Source organism: Monodon monoceros, unplaced genomic scaffold (assembly GCF_005190385.1).
Source record: "Monodon monoceros isolate NGI ecotype Baffin Bay Population unplaced genomic scaffold, NGI_Narwhal_1 Super_Scaffold_21, whole genome shotgun sequence".
NCBI classification, from domain to species: domain Eukaryota; kingdom Metazoa; phylum Chordata; class Mammalia; order Artiodactyla; family Monodontidae; genus Monodon; species Monodon monoceros.
In genome coordinates this window covers 78,779,790-78,794,892 of record NW_021703778.1, presented here as the reverse complement: position 1 = coordinate 78,794,892, position 15,103 = coordinate 78,779,790, and the positions used below count along the sequence as shown (strand labels likewise).

General features: G+C 45.8%; 1 protein-coding gene across 2 annotated transcripts in view; it reads left to right on the top strand.

Moving 5' to 3' along the window:
* The window catches only part of TMEM266 (transmembrane protein 266), a 79,683-nt gene extending 64,793 nt beyond the window's left edge, over positions 1-14,890 (top strand). Inside the window, exons 7-8 of one of the 2 annotated variants that reach the window (XM_029236798.1) lie at positions 11,029-11,091; positions 12,474-14,890. In XM_029236798.1, the coding sequence (XP_029092631.1) occupies positions 11,029-11,091; positions 12,474-13,075 (665 nt within the window). In that variant the 3' untranslated portion in view covers positions 13,076-14,890. The remainder of the gene's footprint in view (positions 1-11,028; positions 11,092-12,473) is intronic. The other variant, XM_029236797.1, reaches the window with a different exon arrangement.
* Positions 14,891-15,103: the final 213 nt, after the last annotated feature.

The following is a 15,103-nucleotide window of genomic DNA, read 5'->3' as shown; positions in this document are numbered from 1 at the left end:
TCCATTGATCTATATTTCTGTTTTTGTGCCAGTACCATACTGTCTTGGTTACTGTAGCTTTGTAGTACAGTCTGAAGTCCAGGATCCTGATTCCTCCAGCTCTGTTTTTCTTTCTCAAGATTGCTTTGGCTATTCAGGGTCTTTTGTGTTTCCATACAAATTGTGAAATTTTTCATTCTAGTTCTCTGGAAAATGCCATTGGTAGTTTCACAGGGGTTGCATTGAATCTGTAGATTGCTTTGGGTAGTATAGTAATTTTCACAATGTTGATTCTTCCAATCCAAGAACATTGTATATCTCTCCATCTGTTTGTCTCACCTTTAATTTCTTTTGTCAGTGTCTTAAAGTTTTCGGCATACAGGTCTTTTGTCTCCCTAGGTAGGTTTATTCCTAGGTACTTTATTCTTTTTGTTGCAGTGGTAAATGGGAGTGTTTCCTTAATTTCTCTTTCAGATTTTTCATCATTAGTGTATAGGAATGCAAGAGATTTCTGTGCATTAATTTTGGATCCTGCTACTCTACCAAATTCATTGATTAGCTCTAGTAGTTTTCTGGTAACATCTTTGGGATTCTCTATGTATAGTATCATGTCATCTGCAAACAGTGACAGTTCTACTTCTTTTCTGAATTGGATTCATCTTATGTCTTTTTCTTCTCTGATTGCTGTGGCTAAAACTTCCAAAACTATGTTGAATAATAGTGGTGAGGGTGGGCAACCTTGTCGTGTTCCTGATCTTAGTGGAAGTGGTTTCATTTTTTCACCATTGGGAACGATGTTGGCTGTGGGGTTTTCATATATGGCCTTTATTATGTTGAGGTACATTCCCTCTTTGCCTGCTTTCTGGTGGGTTTTTATCATAAATGGGTGTTGAATTTTGTCGAAAGCTTTTTCTGCATTTATTGAGATGATCATATGGTTTTTATCCTTCAGTTTGTTAGTATGGTGTATGACATTGATTGATTTGCGTATATTGAGGAATCCTTGCATTCCTGGAATAAACCTCACTTGATCATGGTGTACGATCCTTTTAATGTGCTGTTGGATTCTGTTTGCTAGTATTTTGTTGAGGATTTTTGCATCTATGTTCATCACTGATATAGCCTGTAGTTTTCTTTTTTCGTGACATCTCTGTCTGGTTTTGGTATCAGGGTGATGGTGTCCTTGTAGAATGCGTTTGAGAGTGTTCCTCCCTCTGCTATATTTTGGAAGAGTTTGAGAATGATAGGTGTTAGCTCTTCTCTAAATGTTTGATAGGATTGTTTGATAGCTTGTGAAGCCATCTGGTCCTGGGCTTTTGTTTGTTGGAAGGTGTTTTTTTATTTTTTTTCGGTACGCAGGCCTCTCACTGTTGTGGCCTCTCCCATTGCAGAGCACAGGCTCCGGATGCGCAGGCTCAGCGGCCATGGCTTATGGGCCCAGCCACTCCGTGGCATGTGGGATCTTCCTGGACTTGGACATGAACCCGTGTCCCCTGCATCAGCAGGCGGACTCTCAACCACTGCGCCACTAGGGAAGCACCTGTTGGAATATTTTTAATCACAGTTTCAATTTCGTTGCTTGTGATTGGTCTGTTTATATTTTCTATTTCTTCCTGGTTCAGTCTCAGAAGGTTTTGCTTTTCTAAGAATTTATCCATTTCTTCCAGGTTGTCCATTTTATTAGCATATAGTTGCTTGTAGTAATCTCTCATGATCCTTTGTATTTCTGCACTGTCAGTTGTTACATCTCCTTTTTCATTTCTAATACTGTTGATTTGAGTCTTCTGCCTTTTTTTCTTGATGACTGTTGCTAATGTTTTATCAATTTTATTTATCTCCTCAAAGAACCAGCTTTTAGTTTTATTGATCTTTGGTATCATTTCCTTCATTTCTTTTTCATTTATTTCTGATCTGATTTTTATGACTTCTTCCTTCTGCTAACTTTGTGGGGGTTTTTTGTTCTTCTTTCTCTAATTGCTTTAGGTGTAAGATTAGGTTCTTTATTTGAGATTTTTCTTGTTTCTTGAGGTAGGATTGTATTGCTATAAACTTGCCTCTTAGAACTGCTTTTGCTGCACCCCATATGTTTTGGGTTGTCGTGTTTTCATTGTCATTTGTTTCTAAGTATTTTTTGATTTCCTCTTTGATTTCTTCAGTGATCTCTTGGTTATTTAGTAGCGTATTATTTAGCTTCCATGTGTTTGTATTTTTTGCCGAATTTTTCCTGTAATTGATATCTAGTCTCATAGTGTTGTGGTCAGAAAGGATACTTGATGCGATTTCAATTTTCTTAAATTTACCGAGGCTTGACTTGTGACCCAAGACATGATCTATCCTGGAAGAATGTTCCTTGAGCACTTGAGAAGAAATTGTATTCTCTTGGTTTTGGATGGAATGTCCTATAAATATCAATTAAGTCCACCTTGTTTAATGTGTCATTCAAAGCTTGTGTTTCCTTATTTATTTTCATTTTGGATGATCTGTCCAGTGGTTAAAGTGGGGTGTTAAAGTCCCCCACTGTGATTGTGTTACTGTCGATTTCCCCTTTTATGGCTGTTAGCATTTGCCTTATGAATTGAGGGGCTCCTATGTTGGGTGCATAAATATGTACAATTGTTATATCTTCTTCTTGGATTGATCCTTTGATCATTATGTAGTGTCCTTCTTTGTCTCTTGTAATAGTCTTTATTTTAATGTCTATTTTGTCTGATATGAGAATTGCTACTGGAGTTTTCTTTTGATTTCCATTTGCATGGAATATCTTTTTCCATCCCCTCACTTCAGTTTGTATGTGTCTCTAAGTCTGAAGTGGGTCTCTTGTAGACAGCATATATATGGGTCTTGTTTTTGTATCCATTCAGCCAGTCTATGTCTCTTGGTTGGAGCATTTAATCCATTTACATTTAAGGTAGTTATCAATATGTATGTTCCTATTACCATTTTCTTAATTGTTTTGGGTTTGTTTTTGTAGGTCTTTTCCTTCTCTTGTGTTTCCTGCCTAGAGAAGTTCCTTTAGCATTTGTTGTAAAGCTGGTTTGGTGGTGCTGAATTCTCTTAGCTTTTGCTTGTATGTAAAGGTTTTAATTTCTCCATCAAATCTGAATGAGATCCTTGCTGTGTAGGGTAATCTTGGTTTTAGGTTCTTTCCTTTCATCACTTTAAATATGTTCTGCCGCTGCCTTCTGGCTTGCAGAGTTTCTGCTGAAAGATCAGCTGTTAATCTTATGGGGATTCCCTTGTATGTTATTTGTTGTTTTTCCCTTGCTGCTTTTAATATTTTTTCTTTGTGTTTAATTTTTGATAGTTTGATTACTATGTGTCTTGGCATGTTTCTCCTTGGATTAATCCTGTATGGGACTCTCTGTGCTTCCTGGACTTGATTGACTATTTCCTTTCCCATATTAGGGAAGTTTTCAACTATAATCTCTTCAAGTATTTTCTCAATCCTTTTCTTTTTTCTCTTCTTCTTCTGGGACCCGTATAATTCGAATGTTGGTGCGTTTAATGTTGTCCCAGAGGTCTCTGAGACTGTCCACAATTCTTTTCATTCTTTATTCTGCTCTGCAGTAGTTATTTCCACTATTTTATCTTCCAGTTCACTTATCTGTTCTTCTGCATCCATTATTCTGCTGTTGATTTGTTCTAGAGAATTTTTAATTTCATTTATTGTGTTGTTCATCATTGCTTTTTTGCTCTTTAGTTCTTCTAGGTCCTTGTTGAATGTTTCTTGTATTTTCTCCATTCTGTTTCCAAGATTTTGGATCATCTTTACTATCATTACTCTGAATTCTTTTTCAGGTAGACTGCCTATTTCCTCTTCATTTGTTTGGTCTGGTGGGTTTTTACTTTGCTCCTTCATCTGCTGCTTATTTCTCTATCTTCTCATTTTGCTTAACTTACTGTGTTTGGGGTCTCCTTTTTGAAGGCTGCAAGTTTGTAGTTCCTGTTGTTTTTGGTGTCTGCCCCCAGTGGGTAAGGTTTGTCCAGTGGGTTGTGTAGGCTTCCTGTTGGAGGGGACTGGTGCCTGTGTTCTGGTGGATGAGGCTGGATCTTGTCTTTCTGGTGGGCAGGGCCACATCCAGTGGTGTGTTTTGGGGCGTCTGTGAACTTATTATGATTTTAGGCAGCCTCTCCACTAATGGGTGGGGTTTTGTTCCTGTCTTGCTAGCCGTTTGGCATGGGGTGTCCAGCAGTGGAGCTCGCTGGTCATTGAGTGGAGCTGGATCTTAGTATTGAGATGGAGATATATGGGAGAGCTCTCACTGATTGATATAACGTGGGGCCGGGAGGTCTCTGGTGATCCAATGTCCTGAACTTGGCTCTCCCACCTCAGAGGCTCAGTCCTGACACCCGGCCGGAGCACCAAGACCCTGTCAGCCACACGGCTCAGAAGAGAGGGGAGAAAAAAATGAAAGAAAAATTTTAAAATTAAAATAAAGTTATTAAAATAAAAAAATATAAAAAGTAATAAAAAAAAAAGAGCAACCAAACCAGTAAACAAATCCACCCGTGATAACAAGTGCTAAAAACTATACTAAGATAAACATAAAAATCAGTTACTAGTCTGTCACATACAGCAAATCCCAAGTCTACAGTTGCTCCCAAAGTCCACTGCCTCAATTGTGGGATGATTCGTTGTGTATTCAGGTATTCCACAGATGCAGGGTACATCAAGTTGATAGTGGAGATTTAGTCTGCTGCTCCTGAGCCTGCATGGAGAAATTTCCCTTTCTCTTCTTTGTTCGCACAGCTCCTGGGGTTCAGCTTTGGATTTGGCCCTGCCTCTGCATGTAGGTCGCCCTCTGGCATCTGTTCTTCGCCCAGACAGGAGGGGGTTAAAGGAATGGCTGATTAGGGGGCTCTGGCTTACTCAGGCCGGGGGGAGGGAGGGGTACGGAATGCAAGGTGAGCCTGTGGCCGCAGAGGCCGGCGTGACATTGCAACAGCCTGGGGCATGCCATGTGTTCTTCCGGAGAAGTTGTCCCTGGATCACGGGACCCTGGCAGTGGCGGGCTGCACTGGCTCCCGGGAGGGGAGATGTGGATAGTGACCTGTGCTTGCACACAGGATTCTTGGTGGCTACAGCAGCAGCCTTAGCGTTTCATGCCCGCCTCTGGTGTCCACACTGATAGCCGTGGCTCGTGACCATCTCTCAAGCTCATTTAGGCGGTGCTCTGAATCTCCTCTCCTCGAACACCCCAAAACAATGGTCTCTTGACTCTTAGGGAGTTCCAGACTTTTTCCCAGACTCCCTCCGGGCTAGCTGTGGCGCACTAGCCCCCTTCAGGCTGTGTTCATGCAGCCAACCCCAGTCCATTCCCTGGGATCTGACATCTGAAGCCTAAGCCTCAGCTCCCAGCCCTCACCCACCCCGGCGAGTGAGCAGACAAGCCTCTCAGCCTGGTGAGTGCTGGGCGGCAGCAATCCTCTGTGCAGGAATCTCTCTGCTTTGCCCTCTGCACCTCTCTTGCTGTGCTCTCCTCTGTGGCTCTGAAGCTTCCCCCTGCCTACCCCCCATTTCCACCAGTGAAGGGGCTTCCTAATGCGTGGAAACTTTTCCTCCTTTACAGCTCCCTCGCCGAGGTGCAGGTCCCATCCCTATTCTTTTGTCACTGTTTTTCCTTTTGCCCTACTCAGGTACATGGGGAGTATCTTGCCTTTTGGGAAGTCTGAGGTCTTCTGCCAGAATTCAGTAGGTATTCTGTAGGAGTTGTTCCACATGTAGATGTACTTTTGATGTATTTGTGGGGAGGAAGGTGATCTCCACGTCTTACTCCTCCGCCATCTTGAAGGTCCTCCTGTTTTGTTTTTAGATTCCACATAAAAGTGAGATCGTACCTTGTCTTTGTCTGACTTATTTCACTTAAGCATAATGCCCTCTGGTCCATACAGGTTGTTGCAAATGGCAAGATTTCATTCTTTTTTACGGATGAATAACATTCCATTGTATGTATATGTGTATGTATGTATGTATATGTATATATCACATCTTCTTTACCCATTCATCTATTGATGGACACTTAGGTTGTTTCCATATCTTGGCTATTATAAATAATGCTGCTATGTACATTGGGGTGCATGTATCTTTTCAAATTAGTGTTTTTGTTTTCTTCAGATATATACCAAGGAGTAGAATTGCTGGATCATATGGTAGTTCTTAGTTTTTTGAGGAGCCTCCATACTGTTTTCCACAGTGGCTACACCAATGTAGATTCCCACTAACAGTGTACTTGGGTTCCCTTTTATCTATCTTCTCTCCAACACTTGTTATCTCTTGTCGTTTTGATAATAGCCATTCTACAAGTGTGAGGTGATATCTCTCTGTGGTTCTGATTTACATTTCCCTGATGATTAGTAAAGTTGAGCACCTTTTCATGTACCTTTGCCTTATTGTATGTCTTCTTTGGGAATATGTCTATTCAGATTCATTTTTTAATTGGATTTTCTGCTATTGAGTTGTATGAGTTCTTTATATATATTGGATATTAACTCTTATCAGATATGATTTGCGAATATTTTCTCCCATTCGGTAAGTTGCCTTTCATTTTGTTGATGGTTTCCTTTCCTGTGCAGAAACTTTTTAATTTGGTATAGTCCCAGTTATTTTTGCTTTTGTTTTTGCTTTTAGTGTCAAATCCAAAAACGCATTGCCAAGACCAATGTCAAGGAGTTTACCTACTGCCTATATTTTCTTCTAGGAGTTTTATGGTTTCAGGTTTTACATTCAAGTCTTTTTTTTTTTTTTTGACTCTGATTTTAATTTTTATACAGCAGGTTCTTATTAGTTATCTATTTTATACATATTAGTGTATATGTGTCAATCCCAATCTCCCAGTTCATCCCACCACCACCCTCTCTCCCTGCTTTCCCCCACTTGGTGTCCATACATTTGTTCTGTACATCTGTGTCTCTATTTCTGCCTTGCAGACTGGTTCATCTGTACCATTTTTTTGGATTCCGCATGTATGCATTAATATACGATATTTGTTTTTCTCTTTCTGACTTACTTCACACTGTATGACAGTCTCTAAGTCCATCCACATCTCTACAATTGACCCAATTTCTTTCCTTTATATGGCTGAGTAATATTCCATTTTATATATGTACCACTTCTTCTTTATCTGTTCGTCTGTTGATGGGCATTTAGGTTGCTTCCATGACCTGGCTATTGTAAATAGTGCTGCAGTGAACGTTGGGGTGCATGTGTCTTTTTGAATTATGGTTTTCTCTGTGTATATGCCCAGTAGTGGGATTGCTGGGTCATATGGTAATTCTATTTTTAGTTTTTAAGGAACCTCCATACTGTTCTCCATAGTGGCTGTATCAATTTACATTCCCACCAACAGTGCAAGAGGGTTCCCTTTTCTCCACACCCTCTCCAGCATTTGTTGTTTGTAGATTTTCTGATGATGCCCATTCTAACCTGTGTGAGGTGATACCTCATTGTAGTTTTGATTTGCATTTCTCTAATAATTAGTGATGTTTGAGCATTCTTTCATGTGTTTGTTGGCCATCTGTATGTCTTCTTTGGAGAAATATCTATTTAGGTCTTCTGCCCATTTTTGATTGGGTTGTTTGTTTTTTTAATACTGAGCTGCATGAGCTGTTTATATATTTTGGAGATTAATCCTTTGTCAGTTGCTTCATTTGCAAATATTTTCTCCCATTCTGAGGGTAGTCTTTTGGTCTTGATTATGGTTTCCTTTGCTGTGCAAAAGCTTTTAAGTTTCATTAGGTCCCATTTGTTTATTTTTGTTTTTATTTCCATTTCTCTAGGAGGTGGGTCAAAAAGGATCTTACTGTGATTTCTGTCATAGAGTGTTCTGCCTATGTTTTCCTCTAAGAGTTTGATAGTTTCTGGCCTTATATTTAGGTCTTTAATCCATTTTGAGCTCATTTTTGTGTATGGTGTTAGGGAGTGATCTAATTTCATACTTTTACCTGTCCAGTTTTCCCAGTACCACTTATTGAAGAGGCTGTCCTTTCTCCACTGTACATTCCTGCCACCTTTATCAAAGATAAGGTGACCACATGTGCGTGGGTTTATCTCTGGGCTTTCTATCCTGTTCCATTGATCTTTCTGTTTTAGTGCCAGGACCATACTGTCTTGATTACTGTAGCTTTGTAGTATAGTCTGAAGTCAGGGAGCCTGATTCCTCTTGCTCCGTTTTTCGTTCTCAAGATTGCTTTGGCTATTCGGGGTCTTTTGTGTTTCCATACAAATTGTTAAATTTTTTGTTCTAGTTCTGTGAAAAATGCCAGTGGTAGTTTGATAGGGATTGCATTGAATCTGTAGATTGCTTTGAGTAGTAGCAATCTACTACTTGTTGATTCTTCCAATCCAAGAACATGGTATGTCTCTCCATCTATTTGTATTGTCTTTAATTTCTTTCATCAGTGTCTTATAATTTTCTGCATACAGATCTTTTGTCTCCTTAGGTAGGTTTATTCCTAGATATTTTATTCTTTTTGTTGCAATGGTAAATGGGAGTGTTTTCTTGATTTCACTTTCAGAAGTTTCATCATTAGTGTATAGGAATGCCAGAGATTTCTGTGCATTAATTTTGTATCCTGCTACTTTACCAAATTCATTGATTAGCTCTAGCAGTTTTCTGGTAGCATCTTTAGGATTCTCTATGTATAGTATCATGTCATCTGCAAACAGTGACAGCTTTACTTCTTTTCGATTTGGATTCCTTTTATTTCCTTTTCTTCTCTGATTGCTGTGGCTAAAACTTCCAAAACTATGTTGAATAAGAGTGGTGAGAGTGGGCAACCTTGTCTTGTTCCTGATCTTGGTGGAAATGCTTTCAGTTTTTCACCATTGAGGACGATGTTGGCTGTGGCTGGGTTTGTCATATATGGCCTTTATTATGTTGAGGAAAGTTCCCTCTATGCCTACTTTCTGCAGGGTTTTTATCATAAATGGGTGTTGAATTTTGTCAAAAGCTTTCTCTGCATCTATTGAGATGATCATATGCTTTTCCTCCTTCAGTTTGTTAATATGGTGTATCATGTTGATTGATTTGCGTATATTGAAGAATCCTTGCATTTCTGGAATAAACCCCACTTGATCATGGTGTATGATCCGTTTAATGTGCTGTTGGATTCTGTTTGCTAGTATTTTGTTGAGGATTTTTGCATCTATGTTCATCAGTGATATGACCCTGATTATTAGAGCTGCTCACCAAAGAGGTAGGAGTCCCCTTCCCTGAGGTGCACAGGCCCTGGTGGGGAGAGCCCCCCGTCAGGCAGATGTTGAGGTGATTCCTGCACTGGGGGTTCGGGACACAGCTCAGATGCCTCTGGTCCCTTCCCACTCTGCTCTGACTCCACCTCTTGGAACTTCAGGGCTAGCAGAGGGGTTGGGAGCCGGCTGTTGCAATCTCTAAGAGCCCCGCTGGCCCCCTCGTGGTACAGATAAAGAAACTGAGGCCCAGAGAGGGGCTGTGGCGTGCCCAGGTTCCCATGGTGGGCGCAAGAGCCCAGGCTCTGGGTTTTTCTCATTCACTCCAGGCCACCCCCTGAGAGTGGCCCCTTTGGGATTCATGGGTCTGTGGATACTTTAGCTGAGTTCATTGTCCTGCCCATGTCACATGGCCCTCTACAGCCCCATCACAGGTGCCTGCTGCCATGGCCTCAGGATAAAACCAAGATGATAAGAGACCAGAACCTCCCACCTCCCACTACCCAGGGTGGCCTGCAGGGCTAGACAGCATTTACAACATAAATTATGAAGGACCATGGAGAAGAGTGTTGCTGTCTGATTCTGAGGGAGTGTTGCTGGTTGATCCTGAAGCAGGGCCTGGAGCCAGCCTGGGGCCCCTCCCTCAGCTCAGACATTAGTGAAAAACACACCTTTTTTCATTTAAAAAAAAAATGAAATGACCACAGGCATTTAACGATCAAAAGAGGCCAAAAAAGCTTTTAAGAGCCAGGTTGCTGTGTGTGCTGCCACCTAGTCTCCCAGTGTCAGGGCAGACTGGCTTCTGCAGCCATCTCAGGTGTGCCCAGGAAGGTGGCCACAGAAAGCATCAGGCCCAATCACCTGCAGACCATGGCTTCTTGGGGTGTGGACCCCAGTCCTTCCCTTCTGCCCCATCAGGCACCACCCAGCCTCCCTCAGGGCCTGTCTTCCTCACCCGGGCACTGTGGTCTCTGTTCTCCTGTCTTAAAGTCTGACACCTTCCCAGCCACTCTCTCCACAACCTTGGGAGTGACTCACACCTGACCATGTTCACACTTTCCGGTGGCTCCTCACTGTACTTGAGGCAAAGCTAAGCTCCTTAGGATGGCTTTTGGGGTCTCCTGTCATCTGCTTTTCCTCCTATGGGCAGGCCTCTCTGTGAAGTTCTCACCTCTCCTCTCTCCATTCCTTCCCCACCCCTTCAGGAAAATGAACCAACATTTCTTTGAGACCCTGTTCCCCTACCATCTCTCTTGACCTGGACAGCTTTACACCTTCTCATTTGTTATTCATTCAATAACTGTTTAGTGAGCACTTACCATGTGCTGGGAACAGTGTAGGGGGTGGGCATGCCCAGCGCCCATGTCCTTTCCTGTACAGCGTGGAAGACCGAGGGGGCTGTCGCTGATGATCAGCACCTGGCTGTGTGTGGCTGCAAATGGGGCTTTGAGGCTTTTGCACTGAGGACAGCATTCCCGGTGACCCTGAGAACCTCAGATGGATTCAGAGACTCAGGACATCCAGGCAGGGAAGGCCCTGAGGAACTATTTCCACACCCCTTATCTCAGAGAGGGGGAAACTGAGGACAGAGAAGGAAAGGGCCTGTACATACCACACAGCAAGCTGGAGATGCTCCCTGATACCCAGTCCAGCCCAGCCCTGGGGCAGATGAGACATGCAGTCCCCCACGGAGGATCAAAGCGTCAGAGAGCTTGTGGGAGACAAGTGCCTGCCTCCCCTCGTGGTAATGGGGGGGCAGGGGCAGGAATACTGGGGGAGGAGCGAGAGCCGGCCACAGCCCCTGCCTCTTGGACTCTCTGGCTTACCATCACACTCACCCTTCTCTGTCCCCACCTCCATAGAAGCTGCAGTGAAAGATGACATGAACAGCTACATCAGCCAGTACTACAATGGCCCCAGCAGTGGTAAGTGTGTGTCGGCGGCTGTTCTGCATGTACCAGAACTTCTGTGTGGCCCTGTGCCAGAGGTAACCCTGGCAACCCCTAACATCCAGGCTAGGGACAACTCGACCTGGCTGTCCATCTCCCAGCACCTGTGAACCATAACTGCAGGCAGGGTTCAAGGCTCCCAGCAAACTCTAGCGCTAGAGCTGTGGATGCCGGGGTGGGAATGCTCTGGGATCGCCAAAGAGAGCTGCGTGGGCGACCCTGGAATGGAAGGGGGCTGGAATCTAGACGTCTAAGTGACCTCAGCGCCTCCCAACCTGAGAACCTTTCAGGATGAGCATGATGGGGGTGAGATAGCAGCGTAATTGGGCTCGAGAAGCCACAGGCATTGGGCATGTCCTTGCTTGATTTATGTTTCATTCTTGCACTTCAGAAAGTCTTAGGGGACCTAGTGGTCTTCACTTATGGAAAAGGTTCAGTTTAAAAATAATACTCAGTCCTTCAACGTCTTGTTTCTCCTTAGCCAATGTCTTGAATCTTGTAGTTTGGGTTTCACAGCCCTTAAATCCTGGTAAACTCCGTTGTAAGGCTAGACTCCCTCTTCTGTCTCCTCTTCCAAAGCCTTATCTAACCTGCTGATCTCAAAGACCACCATCTCCCAGTACAGTCTCCCCACCACTTTAGAGAGAAACCTTGACCACACTACACCCACTATGATTCAGCCCCTTGATACTTCTCACTTAGAGAAAAGACATTTTGAGGTGTCCTCCACCCTCCCCCTACAATGCATCATATAGAGATTAATCAGTCTTCTGAAGGCACAGCTCTGGTCATGTCACTATCACACTGGACCCATTTAAAACTCTGACCCCCTCTGACCATGAAATTCAAATTCCTTGTCGTGGCACACCATGCTTTCTGAGTTAGGATGGGCTAGGTTATGCCACAGTGGCAATAACCCCACATCTGTGTGGTTTAAATAAATCAACAAAGGCCCATGGCACACTGGCCAGGGGCTCTGTGCCCAGGCTGTCATCTTTACTCTAGCACCCAGCAGGCAGAACACCTGTCACCCCTTCCAGAACAGTGTTGACTGCCAGAGCAAAGCACGTCTGGTTTACATAGCTTCTCTGGGAAATGCCACTGGTCAGTTCTCACAGATGATTGGCCAAGTCACGTCACGTGTCCGCACTTGAGCTCAGCAAGATGGGGAGGCATAATCCTCCCTCAGGGCGGTCAGTGAATATTGGACAACTGGACCGCCTACCAAGACCTCTCCCAGCAAAGCCCATTCACACTCACTGCCCACCGTCCAGCCCCATTCCTAGACCCGCCCCCATCAGGGCACGCAGAGGTGTGGCAAGGGCGGAGTGTGACCCACATCCCCTCCTTCCTTGCAGACAGCGGTGCCCCAGAGCCAGCTGTGTGCGTGGTCACCACGGCGGCCATAGACATCCACCAGCCCATCTCCTCTGACCTCTTTTCTGTCGATGTGCCCCTGAAGCTTGGCAGCGATGGTACCTGCGCCAGCGCCACCTCTGAGAGCGCCTCCCGCTCCACTCACGGCTCCGTCACCCAGGCACAGAGTGACAGCAGCCAGACGCTGGGCTCCTCCATGGACTGCAGCACCGCCCGCGAGGAGCCGTCCTCTGAGCCTAGCCCCTCCCCCCTGCCACTGCCACCACTGCCGCCACCACCTCAGCAGGAGACGGCAGAGGCCACAGTCCAGGAACTGTTGTCCTCCCTGTCAGAGGACCCCTGCCCATCCCGGAGGGCCTTGGACCCAGCCTCCCTTGCCCGGCCCAGCACAGCGGGCTTGGCCCAAACCAGCCCTGAGCTGGAGCACAGGGTAAGTCTGTTCAACCAGAAGAACCAGGAGGGCTTCACTGTCTTTCAGATCAAGCCTGTCATCCATTTCCAGCCTGCTGCACCTGTGCTGGAGGAGAAGTTCAGATCTTTGGAATCCAAAGAGCAAAAGTTGCACAGGGTCCCTGAAGCCTAGAGCCTCCGGGCAGGCTGGGAGGGAGCAGGGCAGCCAGCCGTCTCACGCTCTCCCAGGGCCCTGGAGGCTACCGGGGCCACACAAGGGGCCCAGGAGCCCTCCTGGCCTCCCTCAGGGTGCTGCCTGCCTCCAGGGAGGTGACGCCAGGCCAGGAGGCCGCACGCCTCAGACCTCAAAGCCCAGAGCTGGCGCCTCCTCTCACCCTGCTCAGGGGAGGGTGGTGCTCGTGGCTGGGGTTTTTTTAAACCACTTTTACAAAAACCAGCCTGTGGCCCAGCTTCAGCAGGGCAGAGTGCGGGGGCCAGCTCAGCCTCTTCCGTTGCCTTTGTTCCTGATGCCCACCCCGGACCCCCGGGAACAGCACTGTGAGCAGGGGCTATCCAGCCCCAACCCCAAGCCGTCTTTTCCAGGAATCCTGGGTGGAGCCAACACAATCACACACAGACCACCATCTGAGCCTATTTCATTTGTCCTCATTCTCTCATTTAGGCATGAGCATTTCTGAGTCTTTTCAAGACAAATCTAGTTTTCACCTTCACAGGACATAAAGGGATGGATCTGAAGGTGGGTGGGAGGGTCAGGGGGGTGGGGGGACAGCCATTTTCCAATCTTGGCTTTAATAATAAAAACCACCTGCACTGAGACTTCCAGTTGGCAGAGGTGTTCCTTTGGTTGCTAGTCCAAGTGAGGACCCCAGCATAGCTTGTTTGGGTTCGAGTTGGCCTTGAAAACCAACCCAGGGAGCCCCAACCCCTCTCTGGTGTCCCCGAGGCCGTTATAGAGTGGAAGGAGCCCTGGACCCCGGGAGGAAAGCGCTCACACTGCCTGCCTGTGTGACTGTCAACTAGTACCTTCCCTTCCCTCATCTCCCCACCAAAATGGAGCTCAGAATACTGTGTTCCTTGCTGACAACTCCCAGACGCAGCTCACTGACCCAGGGCTCCATCCCTCAGGGATCTTGAACTTAGCAGGTCCAAAGCTGAGCATGATATCTTGCCCGCAGCCTGCGCCTCCTCCCGGGTTCCCAGCCAGGGCACCACCATCCACCCAGCCATGAACGTGAATGAATGTTGGCTCCCTTCTCATCCCCCACAAGCAGTCAAGGAACGCTGGCCATTCTGCACTCCAAGTCACCTGCCCCAGACCCCATCATCACAGCCTTGCTAAGGCCCAGGCCCAGCTCTGGCTCCACCCGCCTCCAATCAGTGTGTCCCCACCCGGGCTGCTGAGCCTGGTCACTGTCTCCCTTGCTGAAAAGCCTCCAAGGGATTTTTATGACCACTATGTTTCATTTTCTATGTCCAGAAGAAAAAGGGAAGGTAATTTTTTTCATTTCAAGGGCTCCCATTGCCTCAACTGAGTTTCTTGGTGGGGTCACAACTCCTAAATGAGCTCACTTGCCTGCCCCCTGGCCGCCCCTCCCAACCTGCTCTTTCTCCCCTCCGTGTGTGTGCAGGTTGTTCTCACTACTCATGTGTCTCACTAGTAGGTCAGGGTGTCCTCCCAGCTCCTGTGGCCCCTTGGACTCACCCTGACAGTGCAGTCAGTGATCCCCTGGCTTGGTCAGCATCTGCGTCCCCTTGGTCCTCAAGATCAGGGATCAGGCCCGAGTCCCACTAAAACCCTAGAGCCCGCGTAAGGCCACAGGCTTGGGCACGGAGTCACTCAGGAAAGACGGCTGAATTGGAAAAAAAGGAGGGAAATTACCACATGCAGACAAAGAACACCTTCATGATTTGTGGGGAGATCAGCACCTGTCAAAAAAGATATTAAAGGGGGCAGTGTCCAACCAAGCTGTTTTGGGGTGTAATCTGAGGCATTCCAGTCACCAGCAGCATAGTTACAGCTTCCATTACTGAGCACTCTGTAAGGCCTCTACACACTTGGGCTCCTGTAACCTTCTGATGACCCTGTGAGGTGGTAACACGGCCCATTTTACAGGTGTAGCACCCAAGGCTGAGAGGTTTAAGAAACTTCTCTGAGGTCAAACACTAATAAGAGAGGCACTGAAACTGGAGCCCAAATCTG